General features: G+C 40.9%; 1 protein-coding gene across 3 annotated transcripts in view; it reads left to right on the top strand.

The window, feature by feature from the left end:
* The window catches only part of trappc8 (trafficking protein particle complex subunit 8), a 91,632-nt gene that overhangs the window by 64,224 nt on the left and 6,412 nt on the right, over positions 1-20,996 (top strand). For all 3 annotated transcript variants that reach the window (XM_080431178.1, XM_080431179.1, XM_080431177.1), the window contains 2 exons: positions 11,409-11,551; positions 17,304-17,393. In XM_080431178.1, the coding sequence (XP_080287304.1) occupies positions 11,409-11,551; positions 17,304-17,393 (233 nt within the window). The remainder of the gene's footprint in view (positions 1-11,408; positions 11,552-17,303; positions 17,394-20,996) is intronic.

The raw sequence follows: 20,996 nt of genomic DNA, 5'->3' as shown, positions 1-20,996 counted from the left end.
AAGGAAGCCGCCGTGGGCAATATGAAATCTGCCCTTGTGTTGCACTATAAGCCAGACTTTGGATATGAATAAATTCATAATAAGGTATTCTTTCACACCTGAAGACCAAAGTCTTACTGTAGTTTTCTCTGTTCTCGTGGTTGTCTGCACCACTTGGAGACTATGTAACAAGCAAGGCTTCCTGCATAATGTTATACAGTACTTCTTATAATACCCTTTATCCTTGGTTGCCCATCAGACCTGTAGAAGCAACTTGTTGTTGCCGGGTAGAATGGTAGGTTTTGACCTTGAGACGGGATCACTGAGCCCTCTGGATCACTGCGTGAGCATGAAATAACTCCTCATTACGAGACACCATTATTTGCTCAAACCAGACAGCTAGGATCAATAGCCAATATCCTTGTTTAATTTGACAAATTATCCTCTGACGGATAGGCTACTCCTGTTTTGTTTTTGTCTGTGTTTCCAAATGAGTTGACTTAATACGAGAGTCTGCCTGTTCCTTCTGTCTGTCTGTCTGTCCGTGTGTCCTTTGTGTGTGTCCGTGCGCACGTGTGTGTGTGTGTATACCTTTTTTAATGAACCTTGCAAACACACAGACGCCAAACTCTGTTCAGTATGCATTCACGTTTGCACTGACGGATGAATCATTGTTTACTGTTGGAGCTAGACAGTAATTAAATTACTAACCACAGCCCATATGTTCATTCATCATACCTACAGGATTTTCTTTTTTTCCTAATAAAGGGGGGGAGGGGTGGGCTATAAGACTTTTGTTCTGTGGGGTTGGTGAAAGGGCCTCACTGTGTGGAGTTTGCATGTTCTCCCCGTGTCCCCTAGGGTAGGTACCCTCACAAAAAAACATGCAGTAATCCTGGTCTCTATACTGCCTCCCCCTGGTCAACCGGGGCGCCTGATGGGGGGAAAGGAACTGGTTGGAATGACGTGTTCCTTCCACGTGCTACGTCCTACATTACATTACATTACATTACATTACATTACATTACAGTCATTTAACAGACGCTTTTATCCAAAGCGACTTACAATAAGTGCATTCAACATGGGTAGGGAACTAAACTACTTATCACCAGAAGTCCTAAGTGCATTTTCTGCTATAACAAGCAACTAAGAAAGTCCTACCGGGGAAACTCCCCCCTGTCAGGTGATAAGAGGCGTCTTGCTAGCTCCTCATGCGTTGAAGGAGGTATGAGCTCAGTTCTGGGCTCTCCCTAGGCTGGCAGAGGGAGCGTATTGCCCAGGATTACATAGGCAATTGGCACTGGGTGAAAAAATGGGTTACAAAATCGTGGGGATAAAAGAAGACTTTGTTCTGTAAGATGATTTTGGCATTAAAGATATGACATTTTGAAAGTAATAATTTTACACCAGAAGGCCTTGACAAACTGCAATTATGGACAAATAAGATTTGCTTCAAGTCTTATTACTGAACTACGTATCATATTTTGGAACCGCTAATATTTTTGTGAAAATGGGTGCATTTTAAAAAATCTGGTCTTTTCAAAGAGCACTTTAAGGGCACGGTAACACAAAAATATGTCTGCCCGCTGTTAACTCTTACCCTGCCAGAGTTTTTTCAGAACAGTCTGTAGCCTCTGCCAGGGTTTTGACCGATTTTGGTACCTTTTCGCATAGCCACAAAATATTTTTCTCAAGTATGATTGATCCCCAGAAAATTTCTAATCACAGATGAGATTCAGGTGTGGTTTCACAAATGTCAACGAGGTCAATTTGACCTTGTTGTCATGTGTTGTTTGATGTTTGAAAATAGCTCAAAACCAGTGGTTTCAAACCAAAAAACATTGTGAATTGTTTGTCCGTTTCAATTTTAACATTGAAGTGGATGGAGCAGCAAATCTTTGGGAATTGTTATCTCCTTATTCGTTTGGAATATCGAAAAGGTGTCAATCTTAAATAATTAGAGAATCTTTTTAGAATTTTTTTTTTTTTTAAACGTTTTTTTTTTTTTTTTTTTTCAAAGACGTTTTTAAACGTCTTTGGCAGGCAACAGCTAATTTCTCAAAGACGTTTATAAACGTCTTTGGCAGTTATAGAGTTAAAAGGACGAAGGACAAATGACAACATTTTCAAAAGGCACTTTTAAGTTGTCACATCATGCATTGTGACATGTTTGCCATGTACCTGAACCTGGTGTCCCTGTGTGGGGACGAGACAGACTGTTTGTTCCCTCAATGTTCAAAATAGTGTTCTTCCACCTAACAGTCATTACAGTACATATCATATCGTCACTGTCGGGCAGAAACCTCTTATCTCCATATTTTAACTTTTTGTGTTTTCCCCTAAATGAATGCCCTACTTGATCACTAGGACTGTGAATCTTCTGCTATCTCACGATTTGATTCCGATTCTTGGGGTCACGATTCCGATTCATTTTTTTCTTTTTTTTAAACAAACTATTCTCGATTTTCCGATTCAAAAACGTTTTTTTCCGATTCAAAACGATTCTCCATTCAAAACGATTCTCCATTCAAAACGATTCTCCATTCAAAACGATTCTCCATTAAAAAAATAGGATTTCAGGATCTACTCCAGTCTGCTGGGATGAGAGCAAAGGTTCTATCAACTAAACATACAAAGGTAAATCCAAGATATTAAAAAATAAAAAGAATCAATTCTTAATCGTCCAACAGTAGAGTCGCGATTCGTATTCGAATCGATCTTTTCTGACACCCCTATTAATCACACTACAGTGTCACACAAAAGCATTAAGAGTAGCAGATCCACACGCTTGTAGATCTGCTACTTTTGAATCCTGATAAGTAACAGTTTTGGACATATGAGGTTTCCACCCGACAGAGCTCTTAAAATGAGAGGAAAATAAGGTGTTTATGTCACGTCATCATCATGTCCCCACTTCAGCCTGAGAGAAAAATGACTACCGGTAATAAGACATGGCATCCATTCGTCATTGAGTCTTCTCTGTGGAGAGGCTGAGCAGTGAGTGAATGCTTGGCAGCGTGGCAGACAGGAACACTGCATTTCCCAGGGCCTCATTTACTTGTCATTTAATGCTAAATCAAGTTCAAGGTGTTGACTGTCTGGTGCACAGACAGACAGTATAGTGCAGACAGTAGTGACACGGCAGACTCAAACTCTCCAAGCTTTACTCAACCGTGTGAACTCATTAGATCAGTGCTTATAAAATGAGGTTCCGATTCTTCTAAATCCTATGACAGTTTTCTGAAAAACATATGTTATGTCAGTGTTTCTCAAGCTTTTTCATGTCAACGACCTCCAAAATTATGTGCATTTGGCCTCAAAATATTTTGTTCCAGGGGCCCCAGAAAGAAATGTTTGCTTTAAAAATACACACATTTTCAAAAATAGCAGATCCTACAAGCTTGTATATCTGCTAAATAGCCTAAGTATATAAAATAATGGTTTAAGTGGTTACACAGATCATTTCCCGGTCTTAATGGGTTCATTTCAAGGACCCCATAACTCTTCAGAGTTGCTTCGTACAAATGCCTGCAAATGCTTCCATTTTAAGAACCACTGTACTCGATCACTCTGATTTTACCTTTTAAACTTCAATTGAGTTTTAACTTGATCTGACACCGTTACAAGAGTCTTTCTATTAACCATATATAGGTGGAGTAAGTGAATAAGTAAAAAAAAAAAAGACAACAAAAAGATGCTAACAAAGCTTCCAGTTGGAGTTAGGGTTAGAATTAGGCATTTATAAGGTTAGGTATAGGGGTTAGAGTTGTAGTTATGCCCCCCCCTGTATGAATGAATGAACCATTGTAAAGCGCTTTGAGTAAGTTTGAGTACTTAGAAAAGCGCCATATAAATGCAATTCATTATTATGGCTGATTTTATTATTAGTTGCACGCCATGGTTGTGCACCGAAAATGTGACGCGTAGTTTGTAGATCTGCTATTTCCCGCATTAGGTTTAGGGTTAAAACTGGCGTTCATAAAATCACTGTCTTAACATGTTGATGTTCTCACAAAATTTGTAATACACATGTGTGTGTGTGTGAGTGTGCATGTGCATGTGCGCTCACCCCAGACATGCCGGATATTGATATTAGCTTTGAAATGCTGTCACTCCTGTGTGTCATCTGCTGTGACTGCTGACCCTGGTTTGACAGAAGGTCAACCCTCTCTCTGACAGTTAATTCTGGCTCCACATTAACTCATTCAGTGCTACAGGACGTCTAAGACGTCCGACGTCTAATTAGCCCTGGGTGCCACAGGACGTCTAAGAAAATTATCACAGAATCAAACGTTTTATGGTCATGATTCACCAGGACCCTGGATGGCTTGATTCTAGGCTTAAATTAATTGATATAAATATTTTTGGAAATGTCAATGGGAAAAATGCATTGAGTATTTTGCGGTGGAACCCGGAAGGGGCGGGAACTGCGATGCTCTATATGGCCATATATTGGAATGCCCATATATGGGCATATTGGTTGGATCAGCTCTTCTGGACAACAGGAAAAATCCGAACTGCTCGACGGCGGGCACCGCACTCCCTCGAGTCCTTGCCCACTGCGGGTGGCAAGTCGGTCGGTCCCATATATGCACATGACCATATATGGGCATAGCGGTTGGATCTGATGCTCTGGACAACCGGATCTCTGTATCTGTCAGTCCTTGTCTCTTTTGTGCCCATATTTGCTGATGTCCTCAGTATATGCCCAATGCCCATACTGTATATGGGCATGTCCCATTTTGTGCCCATATATGGAGCTGACTGATTTGTTTGCGGCTGATGCCATGACGACACTTTGAGGTTAGACAACACACTCCATATTTGTGCGTAGCTGCATTGGGAACTCCTTATATGGTAAGGAGACATTTGTAGAATCGGCTTCAGGTCTTAATGGGTTAGCGCAAGGGTCCGTCCCGCATTAAGTCCGTTGCATGTCCGATCCTACTGAGCCGGAATGTTGCGTTTATACATGCAGCCCCTCCGTTTGAACTCTGGAAAACGTCCACACCACAGCCAGCACACGTGTGAAAGTGACTTTATGTCTCTGTGCAGAACAGGGAGGAACCACATGTCTCCTCACTCCCCCGCGTTGCAGTATGTGCACCGTGGCATGTGGAGCTCATTACTTGGAAGCAATGCACTCACGCTGCAAATAGGTACACGTTCACGTGTGCATGTGTGTTTACACTGTGTGTTTGTGGTGTGTGCGTGCGTGCGTGCGTGTGGGAGAGATCAGCCGGTACAAGTGGGTTTACTGGCGTAATGACATCCACGTGTCTATTACTCTGCAACGCTCACGTGAGTCTAAAAATAAGTCGATAATAGATGAGGCCCAGCATTATGCGTGACTTCACCTGCCTCCACTGCATCCTGTCCTCTACGTTCACACGCATGCACACACACACACACACACACACGTTTGTATTACTATGCTTGTGAGGCTGGGGAACCAAAAAGGTTCCCGGTTCGATCCCGGGCTCCCGCTTGTGTTACTGTCAAAGTGTCCTTGAGCAAGACACTGAACTCTCTAACTCAGTGGTTCCCAAACTATTTAGCTCGAGACCCAAAATAGAAATTTGATGTCTCCCCCGGGACCCAAACTAGTGAAAATAGCAGATCTACAAGCTCACAATGTGTCGCAATGTGTTAAATGACAACCTTAACTTTAACCTTAGCTCACAGCGTGGTTATGGTCCTAACAATGTCTGTCTTAACTCATTCAGTGCCATTGACGTCACCGACGTCACGTTTTTATAAGCCCAGGGTGCCAATGACGTCGCCGACATCATGAAAAAAAGAAAAAATCAAATTTTTTATTTTTAGAGAAAAAAAAATCGGAACCCAAAGATATCATGATTTGAAGATTTGCTGCTCCATTCACTTCTTGTTCTGTGTTCGCACGCACAAAGAGAGACAATTTACCGTGCAGTTGGCAGTGGTTTGTGATAGCCATGTTAACCGCTGTCATCCAGCTCTGTTTTACAGTATCATAACTCAGGCAGAGTGCAGTTCAGACGGGATGGGCAATGTATCATATTTTCATGAGAAATATAAGAAGCAGTAATTCACTAAAACGATGGCCTCTGTATCTGCCTCTAACCCGTGTCATTCTGGTTCAAATGAAGACGTCCTGAAAACATGGAATTATGGTTGAGAAAGATTTGAGAAAACGTGGCTGTGTGAATGTTTAGCATCTACTGTAATCATGGTGAGGTTTAGCGGCGCAACACTTAGTTGAACTAATTGATTGAATTGATTATAATTCAAAGTTTATAATTTTTTATACAATTATCGATTTACAAAAATAACCCCAAAACAGTCATTATTTTTGCGTTAAAGGGATAGTTCACCCCCAAAATGTCTTTTTTTTCTAGCGATTACTCACCCCATGGAGACTTGAATTCATGGAGATTTTTTATTTTTTGTCGCGTTCCTGAGCCAATAATTAGATGACAGGCGGTGGCTCCGGTAGGAGACACAAAGAGTCAACTTTGTGTCTCCTATCGGATACATTATCATCTTCCCGCTGGTCATCAAATTATTGGCTTAGGAATGTGACAAAAAAAAGAAATGATACCAAAAGCTCAGCCTTAAAGTGCAGGACCACGGAAGTACAACATTCAACGATAACAACGTATACATCCTAATTATAAAACAGTTTAAAATGCATAATGCATTGCGGTGCCAATAATAAATAAATATCGTCTCTATCGGGTGGAAACTAATTTTCAAATTCAAAAACGGCAAAAGTAGCAGATCTACAAGCTTGTAGATCTGCTACTTTTGATGCGTTTGTGTGACGCTGTGGTGCGATCAAGTAGGGCGTTAATTTACGGAAAAAAACACAAAGTTAGAGTATGGAGATAAGAGGTTTCTGCTCTGACGGCAGGGAGGGAGGATCAGTGATCACCCCTTGAGCACACGCCCCCCCATCGCCTCCTAAAAATTTAGCATCAAAGTCTCAAGTGTGATTATTATTTTTCTCATGCGCTTCTCGGTTATGTGATTAACCCATTCAATCCGGGAACGCATCTCTTGTCATTTTAGATGTCTTTGGGCTATTCAAAAAAAGCAGATCTACAAGCTCATTGCGCGGCACCGAGTGCCGCGCAATGAGCTTGTAGATCTGCTATTTTTGAAAAATCTTGAAAATGTGTGCAAATCTTTGAATATATATTTATAAATACATTTTTAACTCAAATCTTTGCTTCTGGGGGTCCTTGGAACACAACATTTTGAGATGGGGTCCGTGGACAAATACATATCATTTTGGGGGTCCTTGACATGAAAAAAACACTGATATTATAGCAACAATAAGTAAAAATTTAATAAATAAAAACTGTCAGGATTTAGAAGACATTAGTAGAATCCCCAGAAGCAAAGATTTGAGTTACAAATGTTTGCTTTAAAAAACATATATATTCAAAGATTTGCACACATTTTCAAGATTTTTCAAAAATAAATAGATCTACAAGCTTGTATATCTGCTATTTATTTTTTAATAGCCAAAATAAATCTTAAAATGACACACAGATGCGTTCCTGGTCTTAATGGGTTAATCGAAAAAGCAATGGATAGAATAATTGCTGAGATAATGGATAGTCTCAGCCCTCGTGAGGTTATGGATGATATGAGAGGAGAGGAGGGGGGGGGGGGCTAGATTTATTTTCCATTAGTTCCATACTCTCCACTATAGTACTGGAAGCTGTGTTGCATAGCAACCTCCCGGTGCGCTCATTCATTCATAACGCTGATCTAAGAGCCCTTCCCTCTCTCATCCTAGTGGGGGGGGGGGGGGGTGTGCTGCACGTGATGTGTGTTTGTCCCCTCATTGTCATCATCCTTCTCTTAAATCAGTGGTTCTCAACCATGTGGGCCACGAGGGTATTGCAAAGTGGCCTCCCAACTAATTGGCAAAACACTTAAGATTTTAGCAGCCTGACCACGGCCGCGAATGCTTCCAATATTTCCAAGTGATTGTTTCTCAACATCTGGTCCAGGGACCACCAGTGGTCCAAATGGACGCTTACGGGTCTGTAACTCTTGAGAGTGTGCAAAAATGGAACCAAATGGACCCTCATCACAGGACCATTTGGTTCCATTTTCAAGGACCACCAGTTTGATATGCATTAGGCTACGGACTCCCATTGATGTTTAATCTCCGGGACCCCCAGTCTACACTGTAACATCTTCGGTGTTAATTGAACTCCATTTGCACACACTCTAACTTGAGTTGCTGACCCGTACGGCTTCATTTGGACCCCCCTGGTGGTACCCAGACCGCACGTTGAGGAACCAGCGCTCTAAACGACCCTTTCTCACCATAGCAGGGGAAACGTGAGCGTCATATAAACCATATTTGGAGCACAATGCGTCATATAAACCATATATGGAGCACAAAGCCTCATATAAACCATATATGGAGCACAAAGCCTCATATAAACCATATATGGAGCACAAAGCCACACACAGCATCAAACATGGATTGGTTATGCTCTGTGTGCGGTGAGTCTGATCAGCAATTCAAGTCACACAGTTTCCAGTCATTGTTAAATGATCTCTTAACCACTTCTTCTTTCGGCCAATTCCTGTCAGGGGAATCCGCCACAGCGGATCATCAATACATCACACAAGTGAACATACTGTAGTTTAAAGCTTCACTATGCAAGATTTCTAGTCTGTGTGCGCACAAACAGGGAAGGTGTGTTGTTAAACACATTAGGCTAAAAGTTACACAGTTGACCTTTGACTTCTTGAACACCTTGATAGTAGAATCGTCTTTGAAACGTATGTTTATCAGTGGTGCTGAAAACCTTTTTCATGTCAAGGACCACCCAAAATGATATGTATTTGGGCAGCAGACCCACATCTGAAAATATTTTGTTCCAGGGACCCCCAGAAGATTCAAAGATTTGCAAAAATGTGTAAGATATTTCAAAAATAGCAGATCTACAAAAGCTCGTAGCTTGAGCTTGTATATCTGCTATTCATTGTATAGCCAAAGAAATCTTAAAATGACACAGATGCGTTGCCGATCTTAACTCTCTCAGTGCCAATGAAATAAAAAAATATGTTCTCTAAACTGCCAGAATTTTTTTTTCTTTTTGTAAAAAAAAAAAGTGCTTAGGAAGCGAGATACAGCCTTTTTCAGTTATAAGTTAAACAAAGAGTGGATGGAGCTGCAAATCTTCAGATAATGATATCTTGGGTTCTGAACATTTAAAAAATTAATAATAATAATTTCTTTTTAAAAACTCAGGATTTTTCGTTCTGGCACTGAGGGCATTCAGAAAAAACTCTTGATAACTCGGGGCTTGGCACTGAGAGAGTTAATAGATTAAACGTCCTCTTTAGCCTTCCTCTTCTTCTCTTACCTGGCAGCTCCATCTTCAGCATCCTTCTCCCCAAACCTTCTAACCTGAGCTGATCCTCTAATGCTGTCATTTCTGATCCCTCCTTGTCATTTTGAATCATTTTGCTTTTTTTTTAACACAAATCTTCTCTCCTGGGGGGGTCCCTGGCACAAAACATTTTCAGATGGGGGTCCGTGGCCAAATACAATTTATGGGTCCTTGGCACGAAAAAGTTTGAGAACCACTAATTTAGAAGGCATTTGTAGAATCGGCTTCAGGTCTTAATGGGTTAAATAAAAAAGGCCAACTTACAACATTTTCAAAAGGCACTTTTAAGTTGTCACATGCATTGTGACATGTTTGCCATGTACCTGAACCTGGTGTCCCTGTTAGGGGACAAGACGGACTGTTTGTTCCCTCAATGTGTTCAAATAGTGTTCTTCCACCTAATAGTCCATGAGCCAGACAAGATTTCATTATCGAAAGAGTGGGCAAAACCAAACCTATATTAAATTGTTCATAGGGTCAATACGAGTAAATAAATATATGATAACCTTTCCACAGGAGCAGCTTTTTCATGGTTATCACACATTTTGTTATTTTCCCCATACGTACATGACAGGTGAAAAATTTACAAAATTTAAAAAAGAGTTATCATAATGAAACTTCCTGAGTTGATTACTTACATGAAGACAATGATTTATCGTATTACAAGTTTTCTGAAATTGTATATTTAAATATGCAAATTAGGCATTTAGTCCATGAGCCAGAGCCCCAAAATTGAGCCAAATATTGAATATTCCCTCGTTAAAAACCTTTGACTCCAACATCTTAACAAAATGAAATAAGGATGTTCACTCTGGCTTTGTCCAATGTTCTAATGTTGATTCTGGAAAGTTATGCAAATTTGGGCATATTTTCCTAATGCCTAATTTGCATATTTAAATATACAATTTTAGAAAACTTGTAATACGATAAATCATTGTCTTCATGTAAGTAATCAACTCAGGAAGTTTCATTATGATAACTCTTTTTTTAATTTTGTCATTTTTTCACCTGTCATGTATGTATGGGGAAAATAACAAAATGTGTGATAACCATGAAAAAGCTGCTCCTGTGGAGAGGTTATCATATATTTATTTACTCGTATTGACCCTATGAACAATTTAATATAAGTTTGGTTTTGCCCACTCTTTCGATAATCATTGCTCAATTTTGGGGCTCTGGCTCATGGACTATAACAGTCATTACAGTACATTATTGTTGCTGAAGTCGGGCAGAAATCTCTTGTCTCCATATTTAAACTTTTTGTGTATGGGTCATTTTCAGGGCCTGTTCCAAATGGGTTGGTAACATATTGTCTGTGATGTGTTGCTCTATACTGTAGGTAATCTCTCAAGAACAGATTCAGAGCTACGCTACTGAATCTGTCGAGAGCCCTGTTCAGAACGCGTGCGCGTTAGCTTACAAGTGGGCGTGCCTTCAGATCAGGAAGCAGGCCGCGCTTTACCCAATCAAATGTAGTGGGCGGGATTTACTGTCTCTGCGCTCCCTTCCCAATGAAAACAAACCGAAACTCATTTAACAATAGCGTCCTCGGAGCAGACAAAACCACGGAAAGATATTCACATTTTAACTTGCTCTTTCATCATAGAAACAAGTGGGCTTATAACCAAAACCATCCATGTTCTCTGGGAGAAGTGGTGTTAGTGTTCTATGTAGAAATATTGTTTGTGGGAATGAAAACATAAGCGCACCACCGTAAGTGGAGGGCTGAGGGCAGACCAAAACCCTGGTTTCCTTGCGCACGGGTGCTACGTCGAGCTTGTCCCAGAGCTTGTCCCAGAGTGAAAGAGTAAAAAACAGCAGAGGGCGCTGTTTTTCCTTTTTATTTGGCGATGGGTTCCCAGATTGCTCTACAGGAGGCTCAGGTAACATGGTAACATATTGTCTGTGATGTGTTGCTCTATAGGAGGCTCAGGTAACATGGTAACATATTGTCTGTGATGTGTTGCTCTATAGGAGGCTCAGGTAACATGGTAACATATTGTCTGTGTTTTTTTTGCTCTACAGGAGGCTCAGGAAATGGTGCTGCTCAAGTTTAAGCCGGAGTTGCCTCCTCCGATGAGCAGACCCTCGATGGAGCAGCTGTCCCACCTTATCAAGAGCAACCTGCACTACCCAGAGACCTACACACACCCCTTCACCCAGGAGAGGTAACACACACACACACACACACACACACACACACACACACACACACACACACACACTACCCCGAGACCTACACACACCCCTTCACCCTGGAGAGGTAACACACACACCAGTGTTGATTTTCACAGCAAATTTTGATGTAGTTTTAGTCCTAGTCTTTTGAATAAAATTCCATTTAGTTTTAGTCATATTTTAGTCATCTCAGTGATTTTAGATTGTGTCTAGTTTTAGTCGAATAAATATCATAAGATTATAGTCGACTAAAACTTACGTTGATTTAGTCGACTAAAATGTATGTTGGCGGTGCCTTGATGGCGTCGTAAAGGCAGATTTTACACTTGGTTGCATGCTGAAAATAGCAGATCTACAAGCTCACAACGCGTCGCGTGAGCTTGTAGATCTGCTATTTTCAGAGCGCAACACCCGAGCGCAACCAACCATAAAATGACTTGTCTTTGAGTTCTACTGGATCTCTTCTCCACTAGATCCCTCACTAACATTTTAGTCTAGTTTTTATTTGTTGACGAAATTGTCAATATATTTAGTCTTAGTTTTAGTCATCATAGCTTAGTTTTTATTTAGTTTTCATTCTCTCTCCATATCTCCATATTCTAACGTTTTGTGTATACATACATACAACAGCGTCACACAAAAGTGTCAAAACTAGCAGATCCACAAGCTCATCCGACAGAAACGATATGCTAAAATATACAAAATTATGGATTCCATTTTTCCTTTTGTTTTTGTCGTTTCACACACTACCCTGAAACCTGTGTGTAAATCAGGCTCAACTCCAACGCCAGCCCCTAAACCTAAGCTCTAAATGCCCATTACTAATCCTAGCCTGAATCTTTTCCTAAATACATGAGCCTAACTCTAATTTCTCCTTGTGAGGATCAGGAAAATTATCTTCACAATGTCAATTTAGCAAATTCTACTATACTTGTGGGGACATTTAGTCCACACAAGTATAGCAATACACAAACAAACAAACACATTCATGGTCATGTACAGCTTGTGTGTAAAACCTGGCCTTGGAACACGGATATGATGATTATGGATTCCGTTTTTTCCTTTTTTGGTCGTTTCCGTGGAAATGTTTTTTTTCCTGTGTGGCTGCTGTTCTGTGGCTGAAATGACAGCCATTAACCCCGTCAGGAGACAGAGAATAATAACCTGCCTGGCTCCGACTGGATAAAAATAGATATTGACTTGGGAACATTTTGTTCATGACATCAGTAAATCCTCCCCTAAACAGGATTCTGGTCAGCATTATTTTGCAAATGACATTTTCAGCATAGCCTGTTGCCTTTTCTTTTTACCTGCCTTTTGTCACGTTTGGTTTTTTTTTTTATTTTATTAATTGAAATGTATACATAAATGCATTGCACATGCATTGTGAGTTTGTAGATGGCTATTTTCACAATTGTTTTTAAATGAAATGTAATGACATAAATACGGGATCTATTATTAATTGATTATTTTATTACATTGGATCAATTATTGAATCTTTCGTAAATGGGGAATCGGCATCATCAAACATGTGGCGTGGGTCTGGCTGTAATATCACCTTTATTTGAACTACAGTACAGTTGAGTGGCAAGCCCTCATTTTCAATGCAGCCGAGGTTACAATAATAGACACAATCCAAATCCGTTACAGATTGACAAGCAATGTGAATCAGAGTACAATTACAAAATAAGAGTACTTAAACAGCACCTCAAACAAGTCAACTAAAACTAAATGAATGAATTAAACAGCTGCAATCGCGGTTAAAAGTGTTAAAGGAGAATTTCGCCCTAGGCATTTTCTTACCGTTATTTGAGGTTGTTAACTCATCATAAGAGTGTTCATAACGAGCGATGTTTTCCATTTCGGGGACCCCCCCTCCCCCCACCGCAGCTCAGAACAGGAGGCTTTGGTGCTTGGCTAAATCCGCTTATTTCTGTCGCTTGAAAATAGTTTTTTCTTGTATATATCTGTGGTGTGTGGACCGTCTGATGTCGGTGCAGTGTTGTTGCTAAATGGGCGCCGCCATTGCCGTTTGAAATCTCGATACTATTTGGAGAGCGGCGGGCGGAGCTATATTCTGGAGAGCGGCGGGCGGAGCTGCGGTGGGGGGGGGGGGCGGATCACCGAAATGGAGAACATCGCTCGTTATGAACTGGGGGTCCTGGACCACTCTTATGATTGATTGATTGATTGAATATTTTATTAGGCAAAAAATGTAAAACAGCACAGTTACATTTAAAATACTTTGTCTAACAGGTCCGTTCATAAAAGTCCTTGCGGACTTGTTTCCAATGAGGGCCTTGGTATTTAATTCATAGGCATATATAGTGGCACCACAGTTCAAATATCATTACAAAATAAACAGCCAAAAAACAATATATAACACTATGTACAACAAAAAAAAAAAAAAAAAAAAAAAAAAAAGAGAGGGGAAAAAAAAATATGTACAAGAACAGGGGGGGGGGGGGGTCTGCTGTCTAACGGGAAAATGGTACTACCTCCACCTTTGGCCTCCTGAAAGGTGATTTTTTAAGGCTCTTTTAAATGAGCCCAGCGAACTGCATTTTTTGAGGGATGGAGTTAGACTATTCCAATCCTGGGTGGCAGTGCTGTAGAAGGAGAATTTGCCCATGTTTGATTTATGGGTGGGTGGTACCAAATTGTTGTTAACGCTCCCTCTGGTATTGTGACTGTGGGTGTCGCTAACCTTTTGGAGGTATTTACTCAGATATGCGGGAATTGTGGGCATATCGGGCAAATTTGCATTTACAATTTTGAAGGCCAGTCCCATTTTTAGTTGTTTAACCCTGTCTTCCACCCTGAGCCAGCCTAGGCTGGCAAAATGGGTGGGAGAAAGGTGGGTCATGGGCCCCAATCCGAGGAGTAGCCGAATCAGTTTGTTTTGGGAGGTTTGAAGCTTAGTCTTCAGTGACACTGAGGTGTTGGAGTACCAGGAGGTGCAAGCATAGTCAAAAAGTGGTTGAATCAGGGCCCCAGAGAGGGTCCTGAGGGCCTGAGGGTTGACAAAAGAGGAAACTCTGCCCATAAATTTGGTTCTCTGGTTTACTCTTTTGACCACCTTTGTAGCCATGCTATCACCTGTCAGGTATTTGTCAAGTACACAACCCAAATAGGTAATCTCTTCTTTGCTAGAGATAATTGTGTCATCGACTTTGACCTTGAAATCATTTACATCCATCTGTCTGAGGGAATGTTTGGTCCCAAAGAGAATGGATTCAGTTTTCCCAAGGTGTAGTGACAGTTTGTTATCGGTAAGCCAAGTACGGATTTTTGAGAGTTCGGAGCTGAGCGCCTCCTCAACTTGCAACTTGTCCTCTCCCGAGATCAGGAGTGCCGAGTCATCAGCGAACAGGAACAATTTGCAGTTACAGGCAGCACTCATGTCGTTAATGTATAGAAGAAACAGTAACGGCCCTAGAATGCTGCCCTGAGGAACCCCACAGCTCACCGGGAGGGATGAGGACATGGTTCCGTTGATGTCAACCACTTGTTCTCTTCCCTCCAGGTAAGATCTCATCCAGTTTAGTGATGTGCAGTCAAAACCAATCGCCCTCAGCTTATCAAGTAAAATTGAGTGGTTTACAGTGTCGAACGCTTTTTGGAGGTCCAACATGACCATGCCGCAGTATTTGCCCGCGTCTACCTCACGTTTGATGTAGTCGGTCAGATACAGTAGGCATGTGTCAGTGGAATGGGAGGTTCTGAAGCCCGATTGGAATTCAAACAATAGTTTATGCTCGCTGAGGTAGCTGTTGATTTGTTCTTGAATTAATCGCTCTACAACCTTTGAGATGGAACAAAGGATGGAAACAGGCCTATAGTTGCCAGGTTCTAATTTGCTTCCTTTTTTATGCAGAGGGATTACTCTTGCCAACTTGAAATCCTGTGGGACGTGACACTGGCTGATGGATAGGTTTGTGATTTGGGCTACTATGGGGGCAATAGCAGTAGCTGCGTCTCTGAGGAATCTGGTGGGGATATTGTCAAGGCCGGTGGCCTTGTTTGGCTGGAGGGCGAGTAGTTTTTTCTGCACATCATCAGCATTTACTGGTTTGAATGAAAAGGAGTCTTTTTTAGCCCCTAGTTTAACATAGTGAGCATGGATGTGGTCAGAGCCGTACAAACCTGAATGCTGAGGAAGTTTGCTTACCAACTGGGTTGCAATGGTGGTAAAAAAGCTGTTAAAACAGTTTGCTACCGCTTGCTTGTCGGTAATGAGCACGCCACTTGAAATAATGCAGATGTTTGTAGCTTTGGTTTGAATTTTGTTGTTGCAGCCCAATTTCTGTAGCGCTTCCCACAGCTTTTGTGGGTGGCTTTTGTTTGCCTCAATACTTTCATTTAAGAAATTCTTTTTGGCAGTTTTGACCAATTTGTTTACTACATTTCGTTGATTTCTGCATCTTTCAAGTAGTTGCACATCTTTGCATTTCCTGAACTCAGAGTACATTTTGTTTCTGAGTTTGATTGCATTTAGGATGTCTCCATTCATCCAGGGTTGTGTACGGGCTCTGACTCTCACCACCTTCTTGGGCGCTAGGCTATCAATAACAGACACAAAAGCAGTTTTGAAACCAGTCCAAGACTCCTCAGCCGAGGAGCCACCGAGTACATTTGACCAATCCACTTTCTCAAGAGCTGTTGTGAGAGCTTCTGATGAGTAAGTTTTCACAGCTCTGCAGCTGATCGTGCTATGACAATCAACTACAGATCTGTGAAGCCTACGCGTGCAGAAAATGATGTTATGGTCGCTTAGACTGCACTCAATGACTCCACTTAAGGGAATCCTCGACTGGTCTGATGTCAAAATGAGGTCAATGATGGTCTGAGAAGTGGGGCCTACCCTTGTGATATTTTTTATCATTTGGGTGAGGCAATGCATGTCACAGAATTTTTTGAAAGATTTAAATATGGCGGCGTCTTTCCGGAGTACATCCGTATTGTAGTCGCCAATCAAAATCAATTCCGAATTTCCAATGATTGCCATGTGCTCCTCTAATAAATCATAAAACTCATTTTGACCTGGGGGCCTGTAGATTGCGCCAATTATCAATTATGATGAGTTCACAACATCAAATAACCGTAAGAAAACACCTAGGGCGAAATTCCCCTTTAACTCATTCAGTGCTATTGTGCTAACTTTATTTTTTTTGGGGGGGGGGGGGGGGGAAACGTTCAGAACCCAAGATATTGTGATTCGAAGATTTGCTGCTCCATTCACTTCCTGGTTAACTTAATATTTAAAAAGGCTGTATCTCGGCTCCTGTGTACTTTTTTTTTTTACTATGTATTTTTGGTCCAGACATGCTATTTCCAAAGCAGACAATTAATGTCGACGGGTCGCGATGACCTCGTTGACATTTGTGAAACCACACAGTGCAACCCTCAGTGATCAGGGGATCGATCATACTGGAGATAAATATTCTGTGACTACTTGAAAAAGGTAAGAAAATCCAAAAATCGCTGGCACAGTACGCAATTATTATTTTATTTAATTGGCACTGAAAGAGTTAAGGACCGTTGCTCTGAACTGACCAAATGATGGCAAGGAGCTGATTTTTAAAGGCTTTCGAAGCTCATTCCAAGAAGTTGGGCCGCTGACAGAGAAAGTTGCCTGGCACAACTCTGTCTGAGCAAGAGGAACTACTAATACTGACTCTGTGTCTTCTTCCTCTGTGTCTTCTTCCTCTGTGTCTTCTTCCTCTGTGTCTTCTTCCTCAGCCTCTGTGTGGTTCCAGTGAGCCTCACGCTGTCCAACTGCTCCTCGCTGCAGGTCGACGTCATCATCGACCTCCGACACAAAACCTCCAGGTAAAATGAATGAATGAACGAACGAACGAACGAACGACTCCACGTCAAATCAAAAGTGGTTATGTCATGGATTTACTGTTACAAAATTCTTTAAACTATCTTCTGGGACTGTGTTAGTGGGTCAAACTCAGGTGGACGTCAAATCAAAAGCGGTTATGTCATGGATTTACTGTTACAAAATTCTTTAAACTATCTTCTGGGACTGTGTTAGTGGGTCAAACTCAGACAATAGAGACACAAACACTTAAAGCCAAGAACGCAGATTGGATTTTTTTTTTTATCGTTTCTGTCGGGTTGAAACCTTGTACGTCCCGAAACTGTTACTTTCAGGATTCAAATTAAAACATCATCAAAAGTAGCAGATCTACAAGCTCCAAACGCGTCGCTTGTGAATCTGCTACTTCTGATGCTTTTGTGTGACGCTGTACTATGATCAAGTAGGGTGTTAATCCCCCCCCCCCCCATAAAATATGGAGTTAAGAGGTTTCTGCCCGACAGAGACGAAATCATGAATGTTTGTTAAATTGCTGCAGCAGTTGAAGAAGACACACACTTACCACTTTTGCATCGATTTGCCCCTCGGAGTGATTCCCCCGTTTCCAACTTCTCTGTCAGGCTTTTTCTTCCTTCAATACACACACATGTGTTACATGTGGTGCTTCTTCCAAAGGGCTAACGAAACAGAACATAGGAAATGTTGGTCGGTCTCCCCCACTATATGGCTGTCCAGAAAAAAAAAGATGACTTTCTAGGGGTTAGAGACCAAATGCAGGGTTGTTCTCAGATTACACTTAGCATAAAATACACACTGGTGAACTACTAGCAGTGGTGTAAAGTAATTAAGTACATGTACTCGAGTGCTGTACTTAGGTAGAATTTTGAGGTACTTTTACTTTACTGGAGTATTTCCAATTGTCTATACTTTTACTTCTACTCCACTACATCTCAGAGGCAAATATTGTACTTTTACTCACTACAATTATTTGAAAACTTTAGTTACTAGTTACTTTGCAGATATAAATCATTACATTATAAAACATACATTAACCACTTTAGCCCTATTTCATACATAGGCTATTTGAAAATAGCAGATCTACAAGCTCACAACGCGTCGCATTGCGACGCGTTGTGAGCTTGTAGATCTGCTATTTTCAAACATTTTAGTACTTTTACTTTTGGTACTTTAAGTACATTTTGATAGCTGTACTTTTACTCAAGAACATTTTTAATTCCGGACTTATACTTGTAAGAGAGCACTTCTACATTGCAGTATTGATACTTTCATTTAAGTAAAACATTTGATTACTTTTTCCACCACTGACTACTAGTTATTACAAGGATAACTCTATTTATTTATAGTGCAACATCACCCCAAGGAGTCTCTGCACACTTCACAAGAAGTCATACAATAAAATACAACGGCAAAGAACACGCAGTGTAAATGTGGCCAAGTATGATCAGACAATCGATATGCGGCCGTGCACAGCACGTACAAATCATTACAAAAACAACACAGTATTTTACACCACAGAGTAAGAAGACGTGGACAAACAATAAAATCAATAAAGCGAGGGGGAGCCGTAATGAAAGGGGGAAAAAAGATGGGTTATAAGTCTAGACTGTGAGGTAACCACTATCTTGGGAGCGTACTGGCCGTCATGTACTGTATGTCTTTATTAGACTGGACATCGTCAACATTCCTAAAATAATGGCCTACGTCATTTTTGGAGGAAAATGATATTTTTTGCCCAAATCAGCTCTTCATGACACTGGCCACCTCTCTGGTAAAATCACTTTATATCCTCATTGAAAAGATCAAGCTGTTCCCGCCCCAGCAGTATATAATGGCCTATGTCAGGGGTGGGCAACTTTGATGATGTAGAGGGCCACTATATTTACACACTCACTCCAGGCCACATTGCATATACTGTCGGGCCATTCTATGTCACACAAAAGTAGGAAAAATAGCAAATCTACAAGCTCAAAACGCGTCGCAGTGCGCCGCGTTTTGAGCTTGTAGATCTGCTATTTTTTTGCTTTTTTTTAAAAATTGGAATTCAAATTTTTTTGTGCTATTTTTTAATTGGAATCCTGAAAAATAACATTTTTATTTAATTTCAAGTGCAGCCATTTAGTGATACTTATGTTAACTTTATGAACTTAAATACTAATAAATTGGACATGAAAAAGACTAAGATTGTGACCTATAGCAGTGGTTCTCAACCTGTGGGTCGGGACCCTCAGGGGGGTCCCCAGATAACAGTGAAGTGACAATCTAAGGACTTTTTAACCTTTTTAATGCCTTAAAGAAATGAAAGGAAAGGTGATCATAACTGCATCAAAAGTAATCAACAAACTATTATATAAAAACTGGTAAAAAAAATTGCCAAATTATCAGATAATATAAGAAAGAGGCAAAACATTGTGAAAATAGCGAGGCGTTGTGAGCTTGTAAATCTGCTATTTTCTCTATATTTATCTGTGGAACAGAGAATGTAATTCCTCAACTCCTACATTCCAAGTGCTTATCAGGGTGGGGGGTCCCCAGTTCAAATATGATTATTTTGGGGGGTCACAGCCTGAAAAGGTTGAGAACCACTGACCTATAGGCCATTTTTCTCGTCACATTGTCTTGTAACTCAGGCCAAAACAATTGGCCCATTGTTTTAGCAAGGTGATAAGTGTAGGATGGAGCAAGTCCATTCAAGGCTTCATAGGAGCACCTTGAAGTGGGCTCTGGGCCTGTATCTTGAAGTGGGCTCTGGGCCTGTATCTTGAAGTGGGCTCTGGGCCTGTATCTTGAAGTGGGCTCTGGGCCTGTATCTTGAAGTGGGCTCTGGGCCTGTATCTTGAAGTGGGCTCTGGGCCTGTATCTTGAAGTGGGCTCTGGGCCTGTATCTTGAAGTGGGCTCTGGGCCTGATGTGGTCCAATTTCCTGTTCCGAGTTAGTACTCTATAGCTGCTGCATTTTTGGACTAGTCTAAGGCCATTTATTGATGTTGATGGCAGTGTTGATTTTGACACCAAATTTTTGATTTAGTGTTAGTCATAGTCTTTTGAATAAAATTCCATTTAGTTTTAAGTCATATTTTAGTCGACTAAATATCATAAGATTATACTCGACTAAATCTACAGTTGATTTAGTCGACTCTAATGTATTTTGGTGGTGCCTTGATGGCGTCGTAATGACTGATTTTACACTTGGTTGGTTACACTTGAAAATAGCAGATCTACAAGCTCACAACGCGTCGCACTGTGACGCGTTGTAGATCTGCTATGTTCAGAGAGCAACACGCTGGATCCACTAGTCCCTAACTCACATTTTAGTCTAGTTTTTATTTGTTGACCAAACTGTCAATATATCTAGTCTTAGTTGTAGTCATCATAGCTTAGTTTTTATGTAGTTTTCGTCAGTGTAAAAAGGTAGTCGGCCAACATTTGTCGTCATAGTTTTAGTCGACGAAATCAACACTGGTTGATGGTAAACCGGAGAAGAGAGAATTACAGTCGTCTATTCTTGAGTGAGACCCTCCAGAAAAAGGCGGGCAAAAGTCCTTGATTATGCGGGCTAAAATTCTTTATTATGCGGGCTAAAATCCTTGA

Source organism: Gymnoscopelus braueri (assembly GCF_963280865.1).
Source record: "Gymnoscopelus braueri genome assembly, chromosome: 6".
Lineage (NCBI taxonomy): Eukaryota > Metazoa > Chordata > Actinopteri > Myctophiformes > Myctophidae > Gymnoscopelus > Gymnoscopelus braueri.
Note: the sequence above shows the minus strand (reverse complement) of the source record. Positions and strands in the feature narration are given on the sequence as shown.